The 20,193-nt window shown below is 41.0% G+C and overlaps 2 protein-coding genes across 5 annotated transcripts in view; both read right to left on the bottom strand.

The window, feature by feature from the left end:
• smarcd3b (SWI/SNF related, matrix associated, actin dependent regulator of chromatin, subfamily d, member 3b) overlaps nucleotides 1-16,563 on the bottom strand; it is a 48,474-nt gene extending 31,911 nt beyond the window's left edge. Inside the window, exon 1 of the mRNA XM_024392966.2 lies at nucleotides 16,239-16,563. Coding sequence (XP_024248734.1) covers nucleotides 16,239-16,250 — 12 coding nt within the window. The 5' untranslated portion in view covers nucleotides 16,251-16,563. The remainder of the gene's footprint in view (nucleotides 1-16,238) is intronic.
• A 937-nt stretch (nucleotides 16,564-17,500) lies between these two features.
• The window catches only part of nfx1 (nuclear transcription factor, X-box binding 1), a 30,153-nt gene continuing 27,460 nt past the window's right edge, over nucleotides 17,501-20,193 (bottom strand). For 3 of the 4 annotated variants that reach the window (XM_024392971.1, XM_024392970.1, XM_024392969.1), the window contains 4 exons: nucleotides 19,957-20,023; nucleotides 18,450-18,595; nucleotides 18,115-18,219; nucleotides 17,501-17,969 (listed from right to left, as the gene is read on the bottom strand). In XM_024392971.1, coding sequence (XP_024248739.1) covers nucleotides 17,894-17,969; nucleotides 18,115-18,219; nucleotides 18,450-18,595; nucleotides 19,957-20,023 — 394 coding nt within the window. In that variant the 3' untranslated portion in view covers nucleotides 17,501-17,893. Of the gene's footprint in view, nucleotides 17,970-18,110; nucleotides 18,220-18,449; nucleotides 18,596-19,956; nucleotides 20,024-20,193 lie in introns of those variants that run through there. The other variant, XM_024392972.1, reaches the window with a different exon arrangement.

The following is a 20,193-nucleotide window of genomic DNA, read 5'->3' as shown; positions in this document are numbered from 1 at the left end:
GAATCCTAGGATAGGTCAGCTAATGATGCCAAATTATCATTCCACAGTTATTGACTGACTGGTGTTTGAGTCTAATTTGCAATCCATCTATTGAGCAGCGTGCTCTGTCCTCCTCATCCCTGTTTTAATTGTGCCCTTTGGGCTTTCCCTTATTGGTGGCGACACCTACTGTTGAGATGAGTGAAATGCCTCCCAACGTTGTGCTCTACAGTAGCTGTGCTGCAAAGCCCCATAGATCTTGGGGTTTAATGGTTGACTCCATCCATCAGCCCCATATTAAGATGCAGTGAATGATTACGTTAGTTAAACTGTGCATCTCTTTTATGCATAGAATAATTAAAAAATAATCTAAAATGTTATATTATATAACATACATCTGCTCTGGTGTACAGTCAAGAAGCACCAAACAAATCACCTTAAAACAAGCAGAGTCAGAGATAAAACGTTGTCCTTGTTTCTCCAGCAAATGGCACGTGGGCGTCAAAAGATAACAAAGGGATCCAACCGTTCAGGAAGGGGCACGGATGGCTTGTTGCGCAGAAGTACCCCTTGCTGGACCCCCGCAGTCTCCCTCACCAATAGGCCAACCAGTATCACCAAACGGCCATGACCCATTCTGTAGCACAGGGGAGAAGGGGGCTAACAGGGGGTAATCGCTTGCTGGGAGCAGTAGTAGTACTACAATGGCCAGTAGAGGGGGCACATACTGCTGCTATATGAGCAGACTCCCCTGTCTAGGAGTGGACTATAATGAGTCTGCTTGAATGAAAAGGACCCCTCCCTCATGCAGTGTGCTATAGGAATATGTGGAAATATACTACACCCAGTTATGAATAATTTATTTCCACACTCTCCTTTTTGCCATTGAAAGGAGATATACCTTTTTTTTTTTTACTTTTAAATTAATTTAAATTGAATCACAGATCGCCTCTTTCTTCATTCATTCCTACAGTGCCTGAATGGGCAGACATACACTATTCTCGTGTGGCCACTAGGGAGAGACACTGAGCACACAGCAGTGCATGTTGAGCATACTGCAGTACAGTTTCATCAAAGCAACGTCATTAGTTCTACTGCTAAATTTCCACTCCAGGTTAATTGAAGTCAGTGGTCATCAATGACATTGTAAAAATCCCAATCTAAACATAGAACATATGCAACAGGCTATATTTGGTGGCTAATTCAATACATTCAATAAAACCGTGGATAAATGATACAATTGTAATGGCTAGAATGACATTGTTTTAATTATATCATAACCGATTCACAACTACAAAAGTAATCATGCCTTCCAGTATGTAACCATAAACTAACGCGATTCCCGAGATGCCAATAAGAAATCGCTGGATACCGACTTTTTATTTGATTTGACATCGCTGCTAAAAGTGGTGGTGCAGCAGTGTAACAAAAGACTTAGCAAAGAAAAGGGAAAAATCCATACACAGTCTGGCCACAGCCAGTCTCTCAATACACCCGCTTTGTCTACATTCTCCAAGTATTCATTAGAGAGACGCAGGAATGAGAAGAGAGAAAGGAGAATGAGCGAACGAATGAAAGAGAGAAAGGACTCAGAGAGAGAGGAGAAGGGGGGATAGGGGAACATAATAGGTATTCCAGAAAGTGCTGACGCGGTTTCGTTTTACAGTACACTATGGTGCCCCCTTCACATGTAGACAAATTAGCCACCAAATATAGCCTGTTGCATATGTTCTATGTTTAGATTGGGATTTTTACAATGTCATTGATGACCACTGACTTCAATTAACCTCGAGTGTAATATATTATATATATATATATATATATATATATATATATATATACACACACACACACACAACGTTAGAGTACACACTACACACAAACTCCTCCAGTTATTGTCACAGTTGGGTTGTGAGGGGAATGCAATAAAGACGGGATTCCCTCCCGTCGGGCCCATTCTCTTTCTTTCTTCAGTGTGAGAGTTGCAAACAAACCCCTGCTAAAGCTGGTTGAGGGGCTGAGCTCCAGGACAACAGCTCTCTATAGGATTTTGGGCCCCACAATCAAAGGATGGACTACAAAAGCACAAGGAGCTGCACCTTTACTAAGGACTCAGGATTAAGGATTAAGGAGGGAAAAAATTCCGGGAAAGATTTTTCTAAGGAACACATTTGAAATAGTCAGACTGGTAGAGACAGGAATTCAAGCGGCAGAAAACATAGTAACAGGATATTACATATATTGAACAAAAATATAAATGCAACAATTTCAATGATTTTACTAAATTACAGTTAATGTAAGGAAATCAGTCAATTGAAATAAATTCATTAGGCCTTAATTTATGGATTTCACATGACAAGGCAGGGTCACAGTCATGTGGGGAGCCAGGCCCAGCCAATCAGAATGTGTTTTTCTCCACAAAAGGGATTTATTACAGACAAACACTTATCAATGCATTTCTTGTGCGCATTTCAGTTCATGAAACATGGGACCAACACATGTTGCGTTTATATTTTTCTTCAGTATATTAGCATGAAGTAGTCATAGGATAGTAATAGAATACAGTAGATATTATCGAAATCCATTAGGAAAAAAACTTGATGCCATAAACGAAGATTATGCATAATTCGATGCAGAATAAGCATAAGACAAATACTCTTAACAGGTGGATGACTGCATGCATTGATACCAATATAAAGGTCCAGCTAATCATCATTCCAGGAGTGGTTTCAGCACCTGACCTGGGCTATTACAGATTCGGGAATAGTTTAGAATAAGACCTTGGGTTGCAGCAGGAGTTGTTTGGGACAAAGCATCTTTATCCAGGGAGCATTTACGGTTGAGCTGCTTGGCAGAAGCCCCCCTTACCGCTCCCCTCACAATGAAAGGGAGCATTGTGAGAGTGGATGGAGACTCCGTCCACAGCCTCACAATGAGCGGAGTTTCCCTGCACTGCAGCCTTAGGCGGGGCGACAACAATCGACACACTGCAGGAAGGCTTCTGGACATTACCCGAGGGCATTTCCTGTTTGCTGTCGCCATAGCAACCACTTGTCCTACCTTTCCTTTACAGGTAGCAACTCAACCTGCAGCCAATGAGAAACTGGGACATGGTGGAAATATTGCAGTCGATTTACTTTAACTGTTACAGTAGATGCTAGTTTAGTGCCAATGTAGACTAGTACAAGCCTTAACATACCAAAACTTGAGTTGGGTGTTGACGAAAAACACATACGGTATCTGGCGGGTAATTAAGGCCAAATAAAATGGGCAGTTTTCTGACAAGCTTTGTGTCAACAGTAAGTCCCACAGCGGAGAGACGCAGTAGCTATAGCAGGAAACATAGCTAGCTACTGTGGTTACTAAGGCTACAGTTCAGAAATCCAGTAACCGGGCCTCCCACCCCTCCCCTACAGGACCTCAGAGCCGCCCTGTGCTGTGCTGCTGGGACACCCAATACACTACACTAATCCACAGTGAAACGCAGAATCACAGACAGTCAGCCATCATGAATGTACATGAACCAGCCAGGCGTCTCATCTAAGAAAAATAGCATTGGGACAGAATATGCACTGGCAACCCTCTCCTCTTGGTACAGAAAGCCTCTCCCCCGCCCCTCTACTTTAACCTAGTTTGCATACAGCTAATCTAGCCTAGATCCTTCAGCACCACTCTGCCCAGGCAGGATGGAAGAGAGGGCAAACAGAATGAGGCCAGGGCCGTGTCCCATATAGAATCCTATCCCCATAGGGTGTGGTCAAACGTAGTGCACTATGTAGGGAATAGTGTGCCATTTGGACACAGCTCCATGTGCGTAAGGAGGACTTTCATCAGACTGTTCCCAGTCCAAGATAGGGAGTCTCAAGAGAAACAACAGCAGTGGAAGTTATACCAAAGCAACTGATTGATTCTAGGATTAAAGTATCTGGGATAATTCCCCATGCCATTGGGACATTGGGGGGGAAGTGGGTGAAGTGAACTGGAAACAAAGGGGCAGACAGGACTGGCAGTGGTTCTCCAATCCAGATCGAATGCTGCATGCGTTTGAGACCTAATGATGCTCATTAAATGTTGTTTACTGAACAAAAAATAAATGCAACATGTAAAGTGTTGGTCCCATGTTTCATGAGCTGAAATAAATATCCCAGATTTTTTCCATAGGCACAATAAGCTTATTTCTTTCAAACTCTGTGCACAAATGTGTTTAAGTCCCTGTTAGTGAACATTTATCCTTAGCCAAGATAACACATTGCCACAGATGTCTCATGTTTTGAGGGAGCATGCAATTGGCATGCTGATTGCAGGAATGTCCACCAGAGCTGTTGCCAGAGAATTGAATGTTCATTTCTCTACCATAAGCCGACTCGACTCCAACGTCGTTTGAGAGAATTTGACAGTATGTCCAACCGGCCTCACAACCGCAAACCACGTGTAAACCACGCCAGCCCAGGACTTCCACATCCGGTTTCCCCTGTGGGGTCATCTGAGACCAGCCACCCGGACAGCTGATGAAACTGAGGAGTATTTCTAGCTGTAATAAAGCCCTTTTGTGGGGAAAAACGAATTCTAATTGGCTGCGCCCCTGCCCAGACAAGTGAAATCTATAGATTAGGGCCTAATTCATTTATTTCAATTGACTGATTTCCTCATGAACCGTAACTCTGTAAAATCATTGAAATTGTTGCATGTTGCATTTATATTTTTGTTCAGTATAAAACCTAGTGTGTTGTTCAACATGCACTGTCGGAGTCTGACAGTATGGAAAATTACATCAAAAAAAGTAATGGACTGAAACTGCTTCCGTCTGCGCAGGTAGGCCATAGAAAAGTGATGACACCCACCAAACCAAATGACAAAAATCACCCCTACCGCCAACACCAATCCATACAGCTGCTGCTGGCCATATTTGGATGGTTTTCATTTGCAACTTGGCTGCACTGCATGCTGTCTGGGTGCACACTCTTTATGGATGCATGGCTCTTGGGGCCATGGTGCTGGTGCAGTATCGAGTGTTTGCATTTAAATGGGTCGGCCTTGGTGAACCCAGACAGGCCGTCTCAGACACACAGTCACCCGAGCCTTTCCTGCGTCACACCACTGCTCCATGTGCCTTCACTACACAGCACGGCCTGCTAGCATTTAAAAGACAGAAGTACGTTCAAACATCCAGTTGAACATCTCCAAATAAACACTTATGGTAGGATAGTAGTGATTAAGAACACATATATGTAATATTCTGGCAAAGTTGGGTCTTTGCCATCTGTAATTAGGTTAGATAAACATAGTAATTTTGAACTAAAAGTCCAAATTGCATCTCTTTTTTTGTGTGACTGGTGTTGCTGGTGTATAGCCAGTCTACTGAAACTAGACTACAAATAAATACATACATTTAACTGTATGTCCAACCCTGTCTTCTTTGCCCACAGTCCTGTACCACAGTCACAGCCTTCCAAGCCACAGTCTCCTCAGCCACGTCCCCATGCTGGAAGTGATGTAGCCAACTCTATTGTTTGTTGTCAAGACACATACAGCATAGGAGCAAGCTACAGTCTCCCTACTGTATTGTACGACTCACGCACTATGCTAGCATGTTATTTCTGTCCTTTCAAACTTTCAGCATATTTAGCGCTTCCTATCGAGCCCAAGTCTACCAAGCCAATACTGTAGTTCGTTTCCTGGGTAACAAAATCTTGGCCCTTCTTTCATACGGCCAGGGCATTCCTTGACAGCCAAATAAGGAAGTACTCATTGTCCAGATCTCCCTGCAAGTAATCCTAAACACAAAAGCCAAGGACCATTCAATAGGGTTAACTAATATTTGGGAAGAGCAGTACACATTTGTCAAAGTTTTAACTGAGGGCATAGTTTCAAAGACTTCAAAGACATTGCAGAATTTGAAATGCCTTGAACACAAAGACAGAAAGTGGGTCATGATATGACCAATACCGTGCTTATATTCAGGTACAGTATAAGCCACGCTTTCAAGAAGTTCTGCTGTGAAGCCAAGTCATGCCTCATGAGCAAAAAGAAAACTATGGGCCCTCGAACAAAACGTTCATCCTACATCTCTCCCTTGTTGGGGTGATGGGTCATCTATCTACTGGTATGCTAGATTCAAGAGAACAAAGAGGGATGGAGAGAAAGGGAAGAAAGGAGGTGTGGGGAAGAAAGGAGAGGGGTAGATGTAGAGGGGTTCTATTACTGTTCAGCCATCCTTTAAGTGTCCCTTGTGAAAAAAGGGCAGATATTTTAAAATGGTACTTTTTCTTTCCCTGCAGACTTGAATGCATCAGGGTAGACCATCTGACTCCCTCTCAGGGCTTGAGGTAGAGGCTGACCCTAACTACAGATCTAGGACCAGTTTACCTTACTCACAACCCTGACCTTAACCACTCGGTATATGTGACCTTCAGGGCTAAGGGTCATGCCTCACCTCTCTAAAATGATATGTGCCACACCTCTTATGTACATAGACAACAACACTGAAACCAAGCTGACGCCATCTTTACGAAGTTAGTGCTTTGTCTTGAGGTAAGGTTTTCTCCCTAACACTTGTAAGCTACATTTTTTACCTTTATTTTACTAGGCAAGTCAGTTAAGAACAAATAATTATTTACAATGACGGCCTAGGAACAGTGGGTTAACTGCCTGTTCAGGGGCAGAACGACAGATTTGTACCTTGTCAGCTCGGGGGTTTGAACTTGCAACCTTCCGGGTACTAGTCCAACACTCTAACCACTAGGCTGCCCTGCAGTTGCAACCCGTTTTCCAATGAAAATGTTTCGTCAGAGCCACAGTAACGCCCCACATTGCAAGGTGAAATGCTAACACTGCACGTGGGACAGTGCAGAAGCCACACATTCCAACAGGGTTATAGCATGGAAATCCATTGTTTTTCTTTGTCTGGATGGAATCTAAGCACAAGGGAGAATGAAATGCCGTGCATATACAGTACCAGTCAAAAGTTTGGAAACACCTATTAATTTAAGGGTATTACTATATTTGTACTATTTTCTTCATTGTAGAATAATAGTGAAGACATCAAAACTATGAAATAACACATATGGAATCATGTAGTAAGCAAAAAAAGTTTTAAACAAATCAAAATATATGTTATATTTGAGATACTTCAAAGTAGCCACCCTTTGCCTTGATGACAGCTTTGCATCCTTTTGGCATTCTCTCAACCAGCTTCACCTGGAATAATTTTCCAACAATCTTGAAGGAGTTCCCACATATGCTGAGCACTTGTTGGCTGCTTTCCCTTCTTTTCTGCAGTCCAACTCATCTCAATTGGGTTGAGGTCGGGTGATTGTGGAGGACAGGTCATCTGATGCAGCACTCCATCACTCTCCTTCTTGGTCAAATAGCCCTTACACAGCCTGGAGGTGGGTTGGGTCATTGTCCTGTTGAAAAACAAATTATAGTCCCACCCAGCGCAAACCAGACAGGATGGCTTATCGCTGCAGAATCCTGTGGTAGTCATGTTGGTTAAGTGTGCCTTGAATTCTAAATAAATCACAGACAGTGTCACCAGCAAAGCATCCGGCACCATCACACCTCCTCCTCCATGCTTCATGGTGGGACCAAACATGCAGAGATCATCCGTTCATCTACTCTGCGTCTCCCAAAGACAAGGCGGTTGAAACCAAAAATCTCAAATCAGACCAAAGGACAGATTTCCACCGATCTAATGTCTATTGCTCATGTTTCTTGGCCCAAGCAAGTCTCTTCTTATTATTGGTGTCCTTTAGTAGTGGTTTATTTGCTGAAATTCGACCATGAAGGCCTGATTCACACGGTCTCCTCTGAGCAGTTGATGTTGAGATGTGTCTGTTACATGAAATCTGTGAAGCATTTATTTTGGCTGCAATTTCTGAGGCTGGTAACTCTAATGAACGTATCCTCTGTAGCAGAGGTAACTCTGGGTCTTCCATTCCTGTGGAGGTCCTCATAAGAGCCAGTTTCATTATATCGCTTGATGGTTTTTGTAACTGCACCTGAAGAAACTTAAGGTTCTTGAAATGTTCCACATTGACTGACCTTCATGTTTTAAAGTAATGATGGACTGTCGTTTCTCTTTGCTTATTTGAGCTGTTCTTGCTATAATAAGGACTTAGTCTTTTACCAAATAGGGCTATCAAATCAAATCACATTTTATTTGTCACATGCGCCAAATACAACAGGTGTAGACATTACCGTGAAATGCTTACTTACAAGCCCTTTACCAACAATGCAATTCAAGAAATGGAGTTAATAAAATATTTACTAAATAAACTAAGGTAAAAAAAAATTGAATCAAAAAGTAACACAATAAATGTACATAACAATAGGAGGCTATATACAGGGGTACCGGTACTGAGTCAATGTGCCGGGGTACAGGTTAGTCGAAGTCATTTGTAAAGTGACTATGCATAGATAAACAGCGAGTAGCAGCAGTGTAAAAACAAGGGGGGTCAATGTAAATAGTCCGGGTGGATTAATTGTTCAGCTATCTTCTGTATACTAACCCTACCTTGTCACAACACAACTGATTTGGCTCAAACACATTAAAGAAGGAAAGAAATTCCACAAATTAACTTTTAACAAGGCACACCTGTTAATTGAAATGCATTCCAGATGACTACCTCATGAAGCTGGTTGAGAGAATGCCAAGAGCGTGCAAAGCTGTCACCAAGGCAAAGGGTGGCTACTTTGAAGAATCTCAAATATATTTAGAGTTGTTTAACACTTTTTTAGTCCCTACATGATTCCATGTGTTATTTCATAGTGTTGATGTCTTCACTGTTATTCTACAATGTAGAAAATAGCAAAAATAAAGAATAACCCTTGAATGATGAGTAGGTGTGTCCAAACTTTTGATAGTACTGTATGTCACCAAAATCTATTGGATGGAAAACTTCAGTACAACCACAGCCGTTGCTTGTAATAATGCACGAGTTTGGATATTGAATTATAAAACTGTAAACTGAATCACTCTCTAACTGACTTGATTTGTAGCAAAAGAGGACAAATGATGGTCAAGACAAATGCCACCACTAGCCTACATTCACACAACAAATCTAGTCCACTGTGTTTTGCTGGAAGACCAAGTGAAAGTGCCTTATATCTCACACATACAGGTAACCGCCAAAATAAAGGAAACACCAACATAAAACGTCTTAATAGGGTGTTGGGCCACCACGAGCGAGAACAGCTTCAATGCAGCTTGGCATCGATTCTACAAGTGCCTGGAGCTCTATTGGAGGGATGCGACACTATTCTTCCACAAGAAATTCCATAATTTGGTGTTTTGTTGGTGGTGGAAAACGCTGCCTCAGATGCCACTCCAGAGTCTCCCATAAATGTTCAATTGGGTTAAGATTTGGTGACTGACACGGCCATGGCATATGGTTTACATCGTTTTCATGCTCATGAAACCATTCAGTGACTACTCGTGCTCTGTGGACGGGGGGCATTGTAATCTTAGGAGGGCATAGCCATGGTAGCCAAAATAATGGGCAAAAATAATGGCATGATGGGATGTTAATTCCTGAATTAACTCAGGAACCACAAATGTGTGGAAGCACCTGCTTTCAATATACTTTGTATCCCTCATTTAGTGAAGTGTTTCCATTATTTGGGCAGTTACCTGTAGCTACTCCTAGCACTATCCTCACAATGAGTACCACCATTACTTGATTATTATAGAGGCATTAGTGTTTGAGTTTTAAAATAATCCCAACACATTGCACAGATAATCAAATACCCCTACATACTGTGTGTGTGTATATATATATATATATATATATATATATATATATACACACACACACCATTGTGACACAGAGTTGTCATAATGTTTCAGCAAATGTACATTACACCAGGGGTGTTGGTAGACAATGTAAGTAAGTTGATTTATGTCCCTCTAACTGCCCTGAATGCCTCTCATGATCCTACAGCTATTGTATGCAGTAATCATGTGCCTATGAAGATTTATACTGTCAGGACTGAGCCGGTGTGCTCTAGGAGGAAGTCAACTGTGTGCAGCTCACCCTGCACTACACATAAATAACATGAGCATTTCTACTTCTGCTATGCTTCCCAGTAAAGCAATAAAATCAAGTAAGCATCCCAAAAGAAAAGTGCTCAAAATAGCCCATGTAAACATATGTAGCTTAAGAAACATGGTTCATGAAATTAATAATTTGCTAGTAACAGATGACATTCATATTCTGATTATCTCGGAAACACTCAGATAATACATTTGAAGATAGTGATAGCAATACAAGGTTATAACATTTACAGAAAATAAAGAAATGCCAAATGTGGAAGTGTTGCTAATTATATTCAGAACCACATTCCTGTAAAGATTAGAGAGGATCTCATGCTAAATACTGTGAAAGTAATATGGATACAGGTTCATTTGCCTCACCTAAAGCCCATTCTGGTGGGAAGCTGCTATAGATCACCTAGTGCCAACATCTGGATACCATGTGAAATGCTTGATAATGTATGTGATATCAACAGAGAAGTATATTTTCTAGGTGATTTAAATATTGTCTGGCTGTCATCAAGCTGCCCACTCAAGAAAAAGCTTCAAACTGTAACCAGTGCCTGCAACCTGGTTCAGGTTATCAGTCAATTAACCAGGGTAGTTACAAACGGCACAGGAATGAAATCATCAACATATATTGATCACATCTTTACTAATGCAGCAGAAATTATCTTGAAATCAGTATCCAGATCCATCAGATGTAGTGATCACAATATAGTAGCCATATCTAGGAAAACCAAAGTTCCAAAAGTTGGGCCTAATATAGTGTATATGGAGGTCGTACAATACGTTTTGTAGTGATTCCTATATTGTTGATGTAAAGAATATTTGTTGGTCTGTGGTGTGTAATGAGGAGCAAACAGACATTGCACTTGACAAATTTGTGAAATTGTTTATTCCAGTTACTAATAAGCATGCACCTAATAAGAACATGACTGTAAAAACTGTTAAATCCCTGTGGATTGATAAAGAATTGGAAAATTGTATGGTTGAGAGGGATGAATCAAAATGAATGGCAAATAAGTCTGGCTGCACAAACGATTGGCAAACGTATTGCAAATTGAGAAATCATGTGACTAATGTGACTAAATTGAATAAAAAGAATAAGAACCCACACTATGAAACAAAGATAAATTACATAAAGAATAATAGTAAAAAGCTTTGGAGCACCTTAAATGACATTTTGGGGAAAAAGGCAAACTCAGCTCCATCATTCCTTGAATCAGATGGCTCATTCATCACAAATCCAACTGATATTGCCAACTACTTTAATTATTTTGTAATTGGCAAGATAAGTAAACTTAAGCATGACATGCCAGCAACAAACACTGACACTACACATTCAAGTACAGTGCCTTGCAAAAGTATTCATCCCTTTGGCGTTTTTCCTATTTTGTTGCATTACAACCTGTAATTGAAATGGATTTTTATTTGGATTTCATGTAACGGACATACAGAAAATAGTCCAAATTGGTGAAGTGAAACGAAAAAAATTACTTGTTTCAACAAATTTAAAAAAATTAAAAACAGAAAAGTGGTGCGTGCATATGTATTCACCCCCTTTGCATTGAAGCCCCTAAATAAGATCTGGTGCAACCAATTACCTTCAGAAGTCACATAATTAGATAGATAAAGTCCAGCTGTGTGTAATCTGAGTGTCACATGATCTCAGTATACATCCACTGTTCTGAAAGGCCCCAGAGTCTGCAACACCACTAAGCAAACGGCACCATGAAGACCAAGGAGCTCCGCAAACAGGTTAGGGACAAAGTTATGGAGAAGTACAGATCAGGGATGGGTTATAAAAAAATATCAGAAACTTTGAACATCCCACGGAGCACCATTAAATACATTATTTAAAAAATGGAAAGAATTTGGCACCATAACAAACCTGCTAAGAGAGGGCCGCCCACCAAAACTCACGGACCAGGCAAGGAGGGCATTAATCAGAGAGGCAACAAAGAGACCAAGGATAACCCTGAAGGAGCTGCAAAGCTCCACAGCGGAGATTGGAGTATCTGTCCATAGGACCACTTTAAGCCGTACACGCCACAGAACTGGGCATTACGGAAGAGTGGCCAGAAAAAAAGCCATTGCTTAAAGAAGAAATAAGCAAACACATTTGGTGTTCGCCAAAAGACATGTGGGAGACTCCCCAAACATATGGAAGAAGGTACTCTGGTCAGATGAGACTAAAATGTAGCTTTTTGACCATCAGGGAAAAGGCTATGTCTGGCGCAAACCAAACACCTCTCATCACCCCGAGAACAGTGAAGCATGGTGGTGACAACATCATGCTCTGGGGATGTTTTCATTCGGCAGGGACTGGGAAACTGATCAGAATTGAAGGAATGATGGATGGAGCTGAATACAGGGAAATTCTTGAGGGAAACCTGTTTCAGTCTTCCAGAGATTTGAGACTGGGACGGAGGTTCACCTTCCAGCAGGACAATGACCCTAAGCATACTGCTAAAGCAACACTCAAGTCGTTTAAGGGCAAACATCTAAATGTCTTGGAATGGCCTAGTCAAAGCCCAAACCTCAATCTAATTGAGAATCTGTGGAATACACTTAAAGATGGCTGTACACCAGTGGAACCCATCCAACTTGAAGGAGCTGGAGCAGTTTTACCTTGAAGAATGTCAAAACTTCCAGTGGCTAGATGTGCCAAGCTTATAGAGACATGCCCCAACAGACTTGCAGCTGTAATTGCTGCAAAAGGTGGCTCTACAAAGTAATGACTTTTTTCGCTATAAAACATATTTTGCATCTTCAAAGTGGTAGGCATGTTGTGTAAATCAAATGATACAAACCCCCCAAAAATCTATTTTAATTTCAGATTGTAAGGCAAAAAAATAGGAAAAATGCCAAGGGGGTGAATACTTTCGCAAGCCACTGTATGTCTGACCAAATTATGAAAGACAAGCATTGTAATTTTGAATTCTGTAAAGTGACAACTTGGATGGACAATTGCTGAGGATAATAGCGGACGATATTGCCACTCCTATTTGCCATATTTTCAATTTAAGCCTACTAGAAAGTGTTCGTCCTCAGGCTTGGAGAGAAGCAAATGTCGTTCCGATTCCTAAGAATAGTAAAGCTCCCTTTACTGGCTCAAATAGCCTGCCAATCAGCCTGTTACCAACCCTAACTAAACTTTTGGAAAAAATTGTGTTTGACCATATACAATGGTATTTTACAGTAAACACATTGACATCAAAAGTTCAGCATGCTTATAGGGAAGGACATTCAACAAGCACAGCACTTACACAAATGACTGATGGTTGGCTGAGAGAAATTAATGATAAAAAGATTCTGTGGACTGTTTTGTAATACTTCAGCGCGGCTTTTGACATTATCGATCATAGTCTGCTGCTGGAAAAACGTATGTGTTATGGCTTTACACCCCCTGCTATATTGTGGATAAAGAGTTACCTGTCTAACAGAACACAGAGGGTGTTTTTTAATGGAAGCCTCTCCAACATAATCCAGGAAGAATCAGGAAATCCCCAGGGCAGCTGTCTAGGCCCATTACTTTTTTCAATCTTTACTAATGACATGCCACTGGCTTTGAGTAAAGCCATTGTGTCTATGTATGCGGATGACTCAACACTATACATGTCAGCTACTACAGCGACTGAAATTAGTTTCAGAGTGGGTGGCAAAGGAATAAGTTAGTCCTAAATATTTCTAAAACTAAAAGCATTGAATTTGGGACAAATCATTCACTCAACCTCAACTAAATCTTGTATGAAATAATGCGGAAATTGAGCATGTTGAGGTGACTGCTTGGCGTAACCCTGGATTGTAAACTGTCATTGTCAAAACATATTGACAGGGAGAAGTCTGTCCATAATAAAGCGCTGCTCTACTTTCTTAACAGCACTATTAACAAAGCAGGTCCTACAGGCTCTAGTTTTGTCGCACCAGTAGCTAAGACGGGGAGAAGTCTGTCCATAATAAAGCGCTGCTCTACTTTCTTAACAGCACTATTAACATAGCAAGTCCTACAGGCTCTAGTTTTGTCGCACCTGGACTACTGTTCAGTTGTGTGGTCAGGTGCCACAAAAAGGGACTTAGGAAAATTGCAATTGGCTCAGAACAGGGCAGCACGGCTGGCCCTGGGATGTACATAGGGAGCTAATATTAATAATGTGCAAGTCAATCTCTCCTGGCTCAAAGTGGAAGAGCGATTGACTTCATCACTACTTGTATTAGAGAAGTATTGACATGTTGAATTCACCAAGCTGTCTTTTTGAACTACTGGCGCACAGCTCGGACAACCAGGCATACCCCACAAGATATGCCACCAGAGGTCTCTTCACAGTCCCCAAGTCCAGAACAGACTATGGTACTACATAGAGCCATGACTACATGGAACTCTACTCCACATCAGGTAACTGTTGCAAGCAGTAAAATTAGACCTAAAAAAAAGAGATAAAAATATGCCTTATGGAACAGCGGGGACTATGGAGCAACACAAACATAGGCACAGACACATGCATACACACACGATAACATACGCACTATACACACACGTACAAAATAGATTTTGTACTGTAGATATGTGGCAGTGGTGGAGTAGGGGCCTGAGGGCACACAGTGTGTTGTGAAATCTATGAATACATTTTTATGTTTTTAAAATTGTATAAACCGCCTTAATTTTGCTGGACCCCAGATCTATAATATATCACAATAATAGAGAGGAGTTTGAGTCTCTGTTCCAAACCTTTTCATAAGACTCACTGCATCCATGCAGAAGGCTTCTGAAGCCAGAATGCTATAGTGCATTCCACACGTCACTGTCTCTGCAAACACCACTGAGCCACAGGCAAGGGAATGTCTTGCATAGAGGCCTAACGAACTACCACCCCCTCACATCACTATCACTAAACCAACACAATCCTAACAGGATTAAGAGGCCAACCTGCAAATATAAAATATAGATTGTATACATGTTGTAGTATCGTGTTCTAGTATATTGGCTTATGTTGTTTCAAAAATATAAAGTATTTTTTTTTGGCCTACCACTACAGCTGAGAAATACTGTATACCACCAACCATAAAGAACTGGATCATAAACTTGAGATAATTCCCAGAGCAGTGGGTTCAATTACTTACTGACCCATAGTGGTCCCACTTTATATTAAGTTCCCAAAAACCACAGGCAGTTTAGGTACAGTGAAATAACAATTGTTACACAGTACGTATTACTTAGAACTGTCATATGTTTGTGGTTTACATAATCCCAAGCATTTGTAAATGGAGATAACTGAATATTCTAATATAAAACACTAACTACATAGTGAGGGGATGTGAAAACACAACTCATTTTGGTTTGTTTACAAATCAAATGAATATTAAAAAGTGTAATAGTTATGTATTGTATAATTACACAAACTACGAACATGGCAGTAAGTAGCCTACAACCTTGGTTTTACACTGTAATTATAATGTACCATTTATGTAGCTACAATGTAAATAGGTTTTAGGACACTGGATGTAACGTGGGAATTGTATTCATACAACACAACAAATAAAGGCCATGTCAATTTCGTCTAACCTATTTTGTAGCCATAGGGCATAGGTAGAAGAGAGCAGTGGAGTGAGAGTCATTTCACACTTTTGTTGTTCTACATGCGACAAACAGAGAAGGGGAGTGAGTGCTGTCCGTCGGTCTACTCTCTGGTCCGATACAGTGTGCATCTCCCTTATTGCTGCTTTAAGTGTCTATTTCTTAGACCAGTCAAGGTTAACAAGCCAGCCGTGTCTGCAACGGCTGAAAACGGGGCGGGGTGTAGGTTCAGAGGAGGGGTGAGGTGAGGTGCAGGCTACAACTATTGTATAGCCTTGTATAATTAAGTATGGGATGCACTGATGCAAACAGTTTACATGCGGTAGGATTGTCAATCTTCACGTTTAAATAAAAATACATATATCGCAATTTTCAAGGAATAAACAAAGAAATCAAAGGGTAGCTTCAACAATTCCTCAAAAGATTTTCAGATACACAAACTAGACCCAGTCGAGAAACTCCCGTGCGCACTAATCCGGCTGGCAATGCGCCTTCTGATTCCGTGGGCTGGGGAGCGCAGAATGGAGCTCTATAATGGTGGAAAACATTTTTCTCTCACTATGCAGGGGTGAAGCACTGAGCACATACTATAAAAGAAAACGAATGTCAAGACAATATAAAACCGTGTGCTGCGGGCACAACTCTTACCTTTCTCTCCATTTCTCAGATCCAGTCCGAGCACTCAAGGCAAACTGTAACGTTTCTAAAGATCTGTCCGATGTTCACTCGTGAACTTGCTCACGGCTTCCAGTAGCGACTCTCGATCACTCTCTCATTAGGTAGACTGGTACATCGGCGACTGTAGACACAGGGGACGCAGTCTCGGGGATGGAGCCGGGTCTGGTGATTCTTAGTTCGGTTCAAGAAGCGCAGGCGCGGGCTCTGCTGGAGACGGGATACAATAAAAAATTGGACTAGCAGGGGAGTGTCATCAAATTACCAATTCTACCGTTGAAATACACTGTCTGCCCACCAATATTTCACAAGGGATGTAAAACCGTTAGGGAATAGTCTTCTATATGGTCCATGGTTGGGTTGCAACCTGGTCTCATACCGTTTCATATTATTCTGTACGTATTGCTGAAAGACTCCATTTAGTATATGTTACATAAAACAGATGCTTACTTAAGCAAAAACTAAAGTAGGGTGGTTGGTCGGGGTAGATGATTGCTAACGCGAACGTCCACCAACCTAAAGGTTGCGAGCTCAAATCTCATCATGGACAACTTTAGCATTTCAGCAACTTTTCAACTACTTACTACCTGTTAGCTACTTTGCATGTTAGCTAACCCTCCCCCTTTAACCTAATTCCTAAACTTAACCCGTACCTTAATTCCTACCCTAGCTAACGTTAGCCACCTAGCTAGAATTCCTAACATATACTTTTGCAAAATCGTAACATACATTGTGCAATTTCGTAGCATAATGTACGTTTTGCAAACACATAAAATATTGTATATTTGCAACATAATGCGAATGGTTATTCATTATAGATCATAGAAAATAGGTGATGGCATCCACAATTTAATACACACTATACAAAACATATACTAATGGACTATCTTGAATTTACATACAGAATAATACAAAATGCTCTGAGACCAGGTTGATGAAAAAGGCACAAAGGATAAGAATATGCCTGCAGCCGTTTTTTGAAAGATGCAGGGCTGTTAAAATCCTGCCCCTTCAATCACCTGGGCATCATTATGTAATAGTTCATATACTGGTAGTTAAATGCAGTCCAGTTGATGTCCAAAAGTACCAACACATAATATACTTTAAAGACAGTATCCTAAGATTATAGCATATAATAAACCTTCAATCTCAAAATAGTATATTGTATAGTATCTGTAACAATGTTCGAGCAGGTTCTCTGCAATATATCAATCAGCAAGTAAAGTATCAACAAACCCATTGAAAAATTGCTTTATTGAAATAAGGTGTATGGTACGTCCCCTCGTAGAATACAACATACTGGTAGTCCTGCATTGAGAACAAGTGAAAATTGCTACCTATAAAAACACAATCAATTATTATTTTCAAAGTCTGGAGTACGCATTTGCGGGAAGAAAGCACTAATGCCACCGAACAATGTTCATGGCACCGTTTCAAACGTAACACTTTTTATATGGTTACAAATCCCAAATACTTATGTAGTGACACGTGTTGGCCTTCAAGAGAAAAATAACCTAAATGAGGGAGGGGAAATAGCATCACAGATTTCCAAAAATCGACGGACCGCAGACGCATTCTTAGTTTAGTATGATTGTTACATCATGCGGCTTGCTTCTTTTGTGCCTTTATTAATCCTGGACATCGAAGTAGTCAATCACTGGCTCTTCTTTGACTGCCTTGGACCAGCTGCTCACACTGTCAGCCCTGATGTCAAAAACAATAAACACAGTTAACTAGCTAGTTACAAGTCATTGGGACATTATGAGAGGACACAAACTAAGAACCATTTGGTTGGTGTTTGTGGCGTGACTATATGGGACGTTTTGTGAGTGCAATGACCCAGGCTTACTTGCTGCTATGTTTGATATGGGCAATGGGTGGAGGAGCCCTCGGGACCCCAGTGTCTCTCTCCATCAGGGAGGTCAGGGTTGAGTTAGGACAGGCAGATTTCCCCCTGCACACAGCAAGAAGCACAAAGACGGAGCACATCCTCAGAATGACTTCACATCTTTTGGTCAGTTGTTCACAATACACGTCTATTCATACAAAATATAACCAGCTGATACAGTTGCACAGACAGTAATACGTAGTCTTTTTCAAGTTATAACAGAAATGTGTCTACTTTGAGATAGTCAGAGTGTAACTTGCCTTACTAAAGAAACGTTTTCCTGTTGAGGTGTTTACCTGATGGCGGTGATGACTACGTTGCGTTTGGGCTCGCTGTCGTAGCTCACACTCTCCACGTTGTAGGCCTCGGCCAGCTCGTGGACTAGCTTCCTGTGCTCCCGGTTCATAGGGGGGAAGCAGTGGCTCCTTTTGGACTGTTTACCCTGCAAACGGGTTCCACAGAGTCACTCAGACTTCATGTTTCCACTATGAAAGATTGTTCCGAGTTACCCATTTAAGGTTTAAATACAAACATTTGCATTTCCACTCAGTTCATTACATTTTGTCCTAAACATTGCAAGCCAACGGAGCCATTTCACTTGACGTTACTCTGACTAAATTAGTATTTTTCAAATGTTTTCAGAACCAAAAGGGATAACTGACGACAAATAGAACCCATTGCGGACATTATCAATACCCATCATAATAACCAAGGACATTCAAATGTTTCAAGCCTTTCTAGCACTCAAACTAAGTGGACCAGAAGCTTTTAGCCAAATTCAGTCTCAATGCAAATTGAACGTCCTCTGGTAAGCTGGAAGTGGTTTAGGGAAACGCAGTCATGTATAGGAAAATGCTGGCCCTGCATTAAGTGTTCCAATCTTGCCCCAATACATCTAATTGCTCAAAGGTAATGCTCTTAATACATTGTTCTCTGTTAAAGAGGTGGGTGACATTTCACTTGGGAAATAGGCATCTTTATTCCTATACCTGTACTTCTCGAAGGTCAAATTAATTCTTATTTGTCACATGCACCAAATGCAACAGTTAGAACTGAATTTCATGGTTGCTACAAGAAAGAGTTAAGAAAATATTTACAAAATTAACTAAAAGTTCAAAAATGATCACAAAATAACAATAACGAGGCTATATACAGGGGGGTACCGGTACAGAGTCAATGTGTGGGGGTACATGTTAGTCGAGGTAATATGTACATGTAGGTAGGGGTAAAGTGACCATGTTTAGATAATAAACAGCAAGTAGCAGCATTGTAAAAATAAATTTTAAAAAAAAAAAAAGGGTCAATGCATATAGTCCAGATAGCCATTTGATTAATTGTTCAGCAGTTTTATTGCTTGGGGGTAGAAGCAGTTAAGGAGCCTTTTGGACCTAGACTTGGCTCTCCGGTACTGCTTGCCGTGCGGTAGCAGAGAGAACAGTCTATGACTTGGGTGGCTGGAGTTTTTGACAATTTTTTGGGCATTCCTCTGACACCACTTAGTATATAGGTCCTGGATGGCAGGAAACTTGGCCCCAGTGATGTACTGGGCCATATGCACTACCCTCTGTATTGTTTTACAGTCAGATGCCAAGCAGTTGCCATATCAGGTGGTGATACAACTGGTCAGGATGCTCTCGATGGTGCAGCTGTAGAAGTTTTTGAGGATCTGTGTAATTCTGTGTGAAAAATCACCCTATTCCATATTTAGTGCACTACTTTTAACCAGGCCACATAGGGTTCTGGTCAAACGTAGTGCACTATTATCGGAAATAGGGTCCCAAATCATGTCTATTGGTCCCTTACCTTGCTTGTCAGCTCAACCAGATTCTTGATCTCCTCTTCTATCTCGCTGACAAACTTAAAATCTTTTCTAAAATGTGAAAAATACAGAAATGCGATCATGGTAAATATTATCCATCAATGAAAATGTGAAAACATGTCTCAAAAAGGACACCGGTCGTGGCTCGAGGTACATAGGCGCCATAAATTCACCTTCAATTGGGGAAATATAAGCACCACAACAACATGCACACGGACACT

Source organism: Oncorhynchus tshawytscha, linkage group LG29, assembly GCF_018296145.1.
Source record: "Oncorhynchus tshawytscha isolate Ot180627B linkage group LG29, Otsh_v2.0, whole genome shotgun sequence".
NCBI classification, from domain to species: domain Eukaryota; kingdom Metazoa; phylum Chordata; class Actinopteri; order Salmoniformes; family Salmonidae; genus Oncorhynchus; species Oncorhynchus tshawytscha.
The sequence above is the reverse complement of the archived record's forward strand: the minus strand, read 5'-3'. Positions and strand labels throughout refer to the sequence as shown.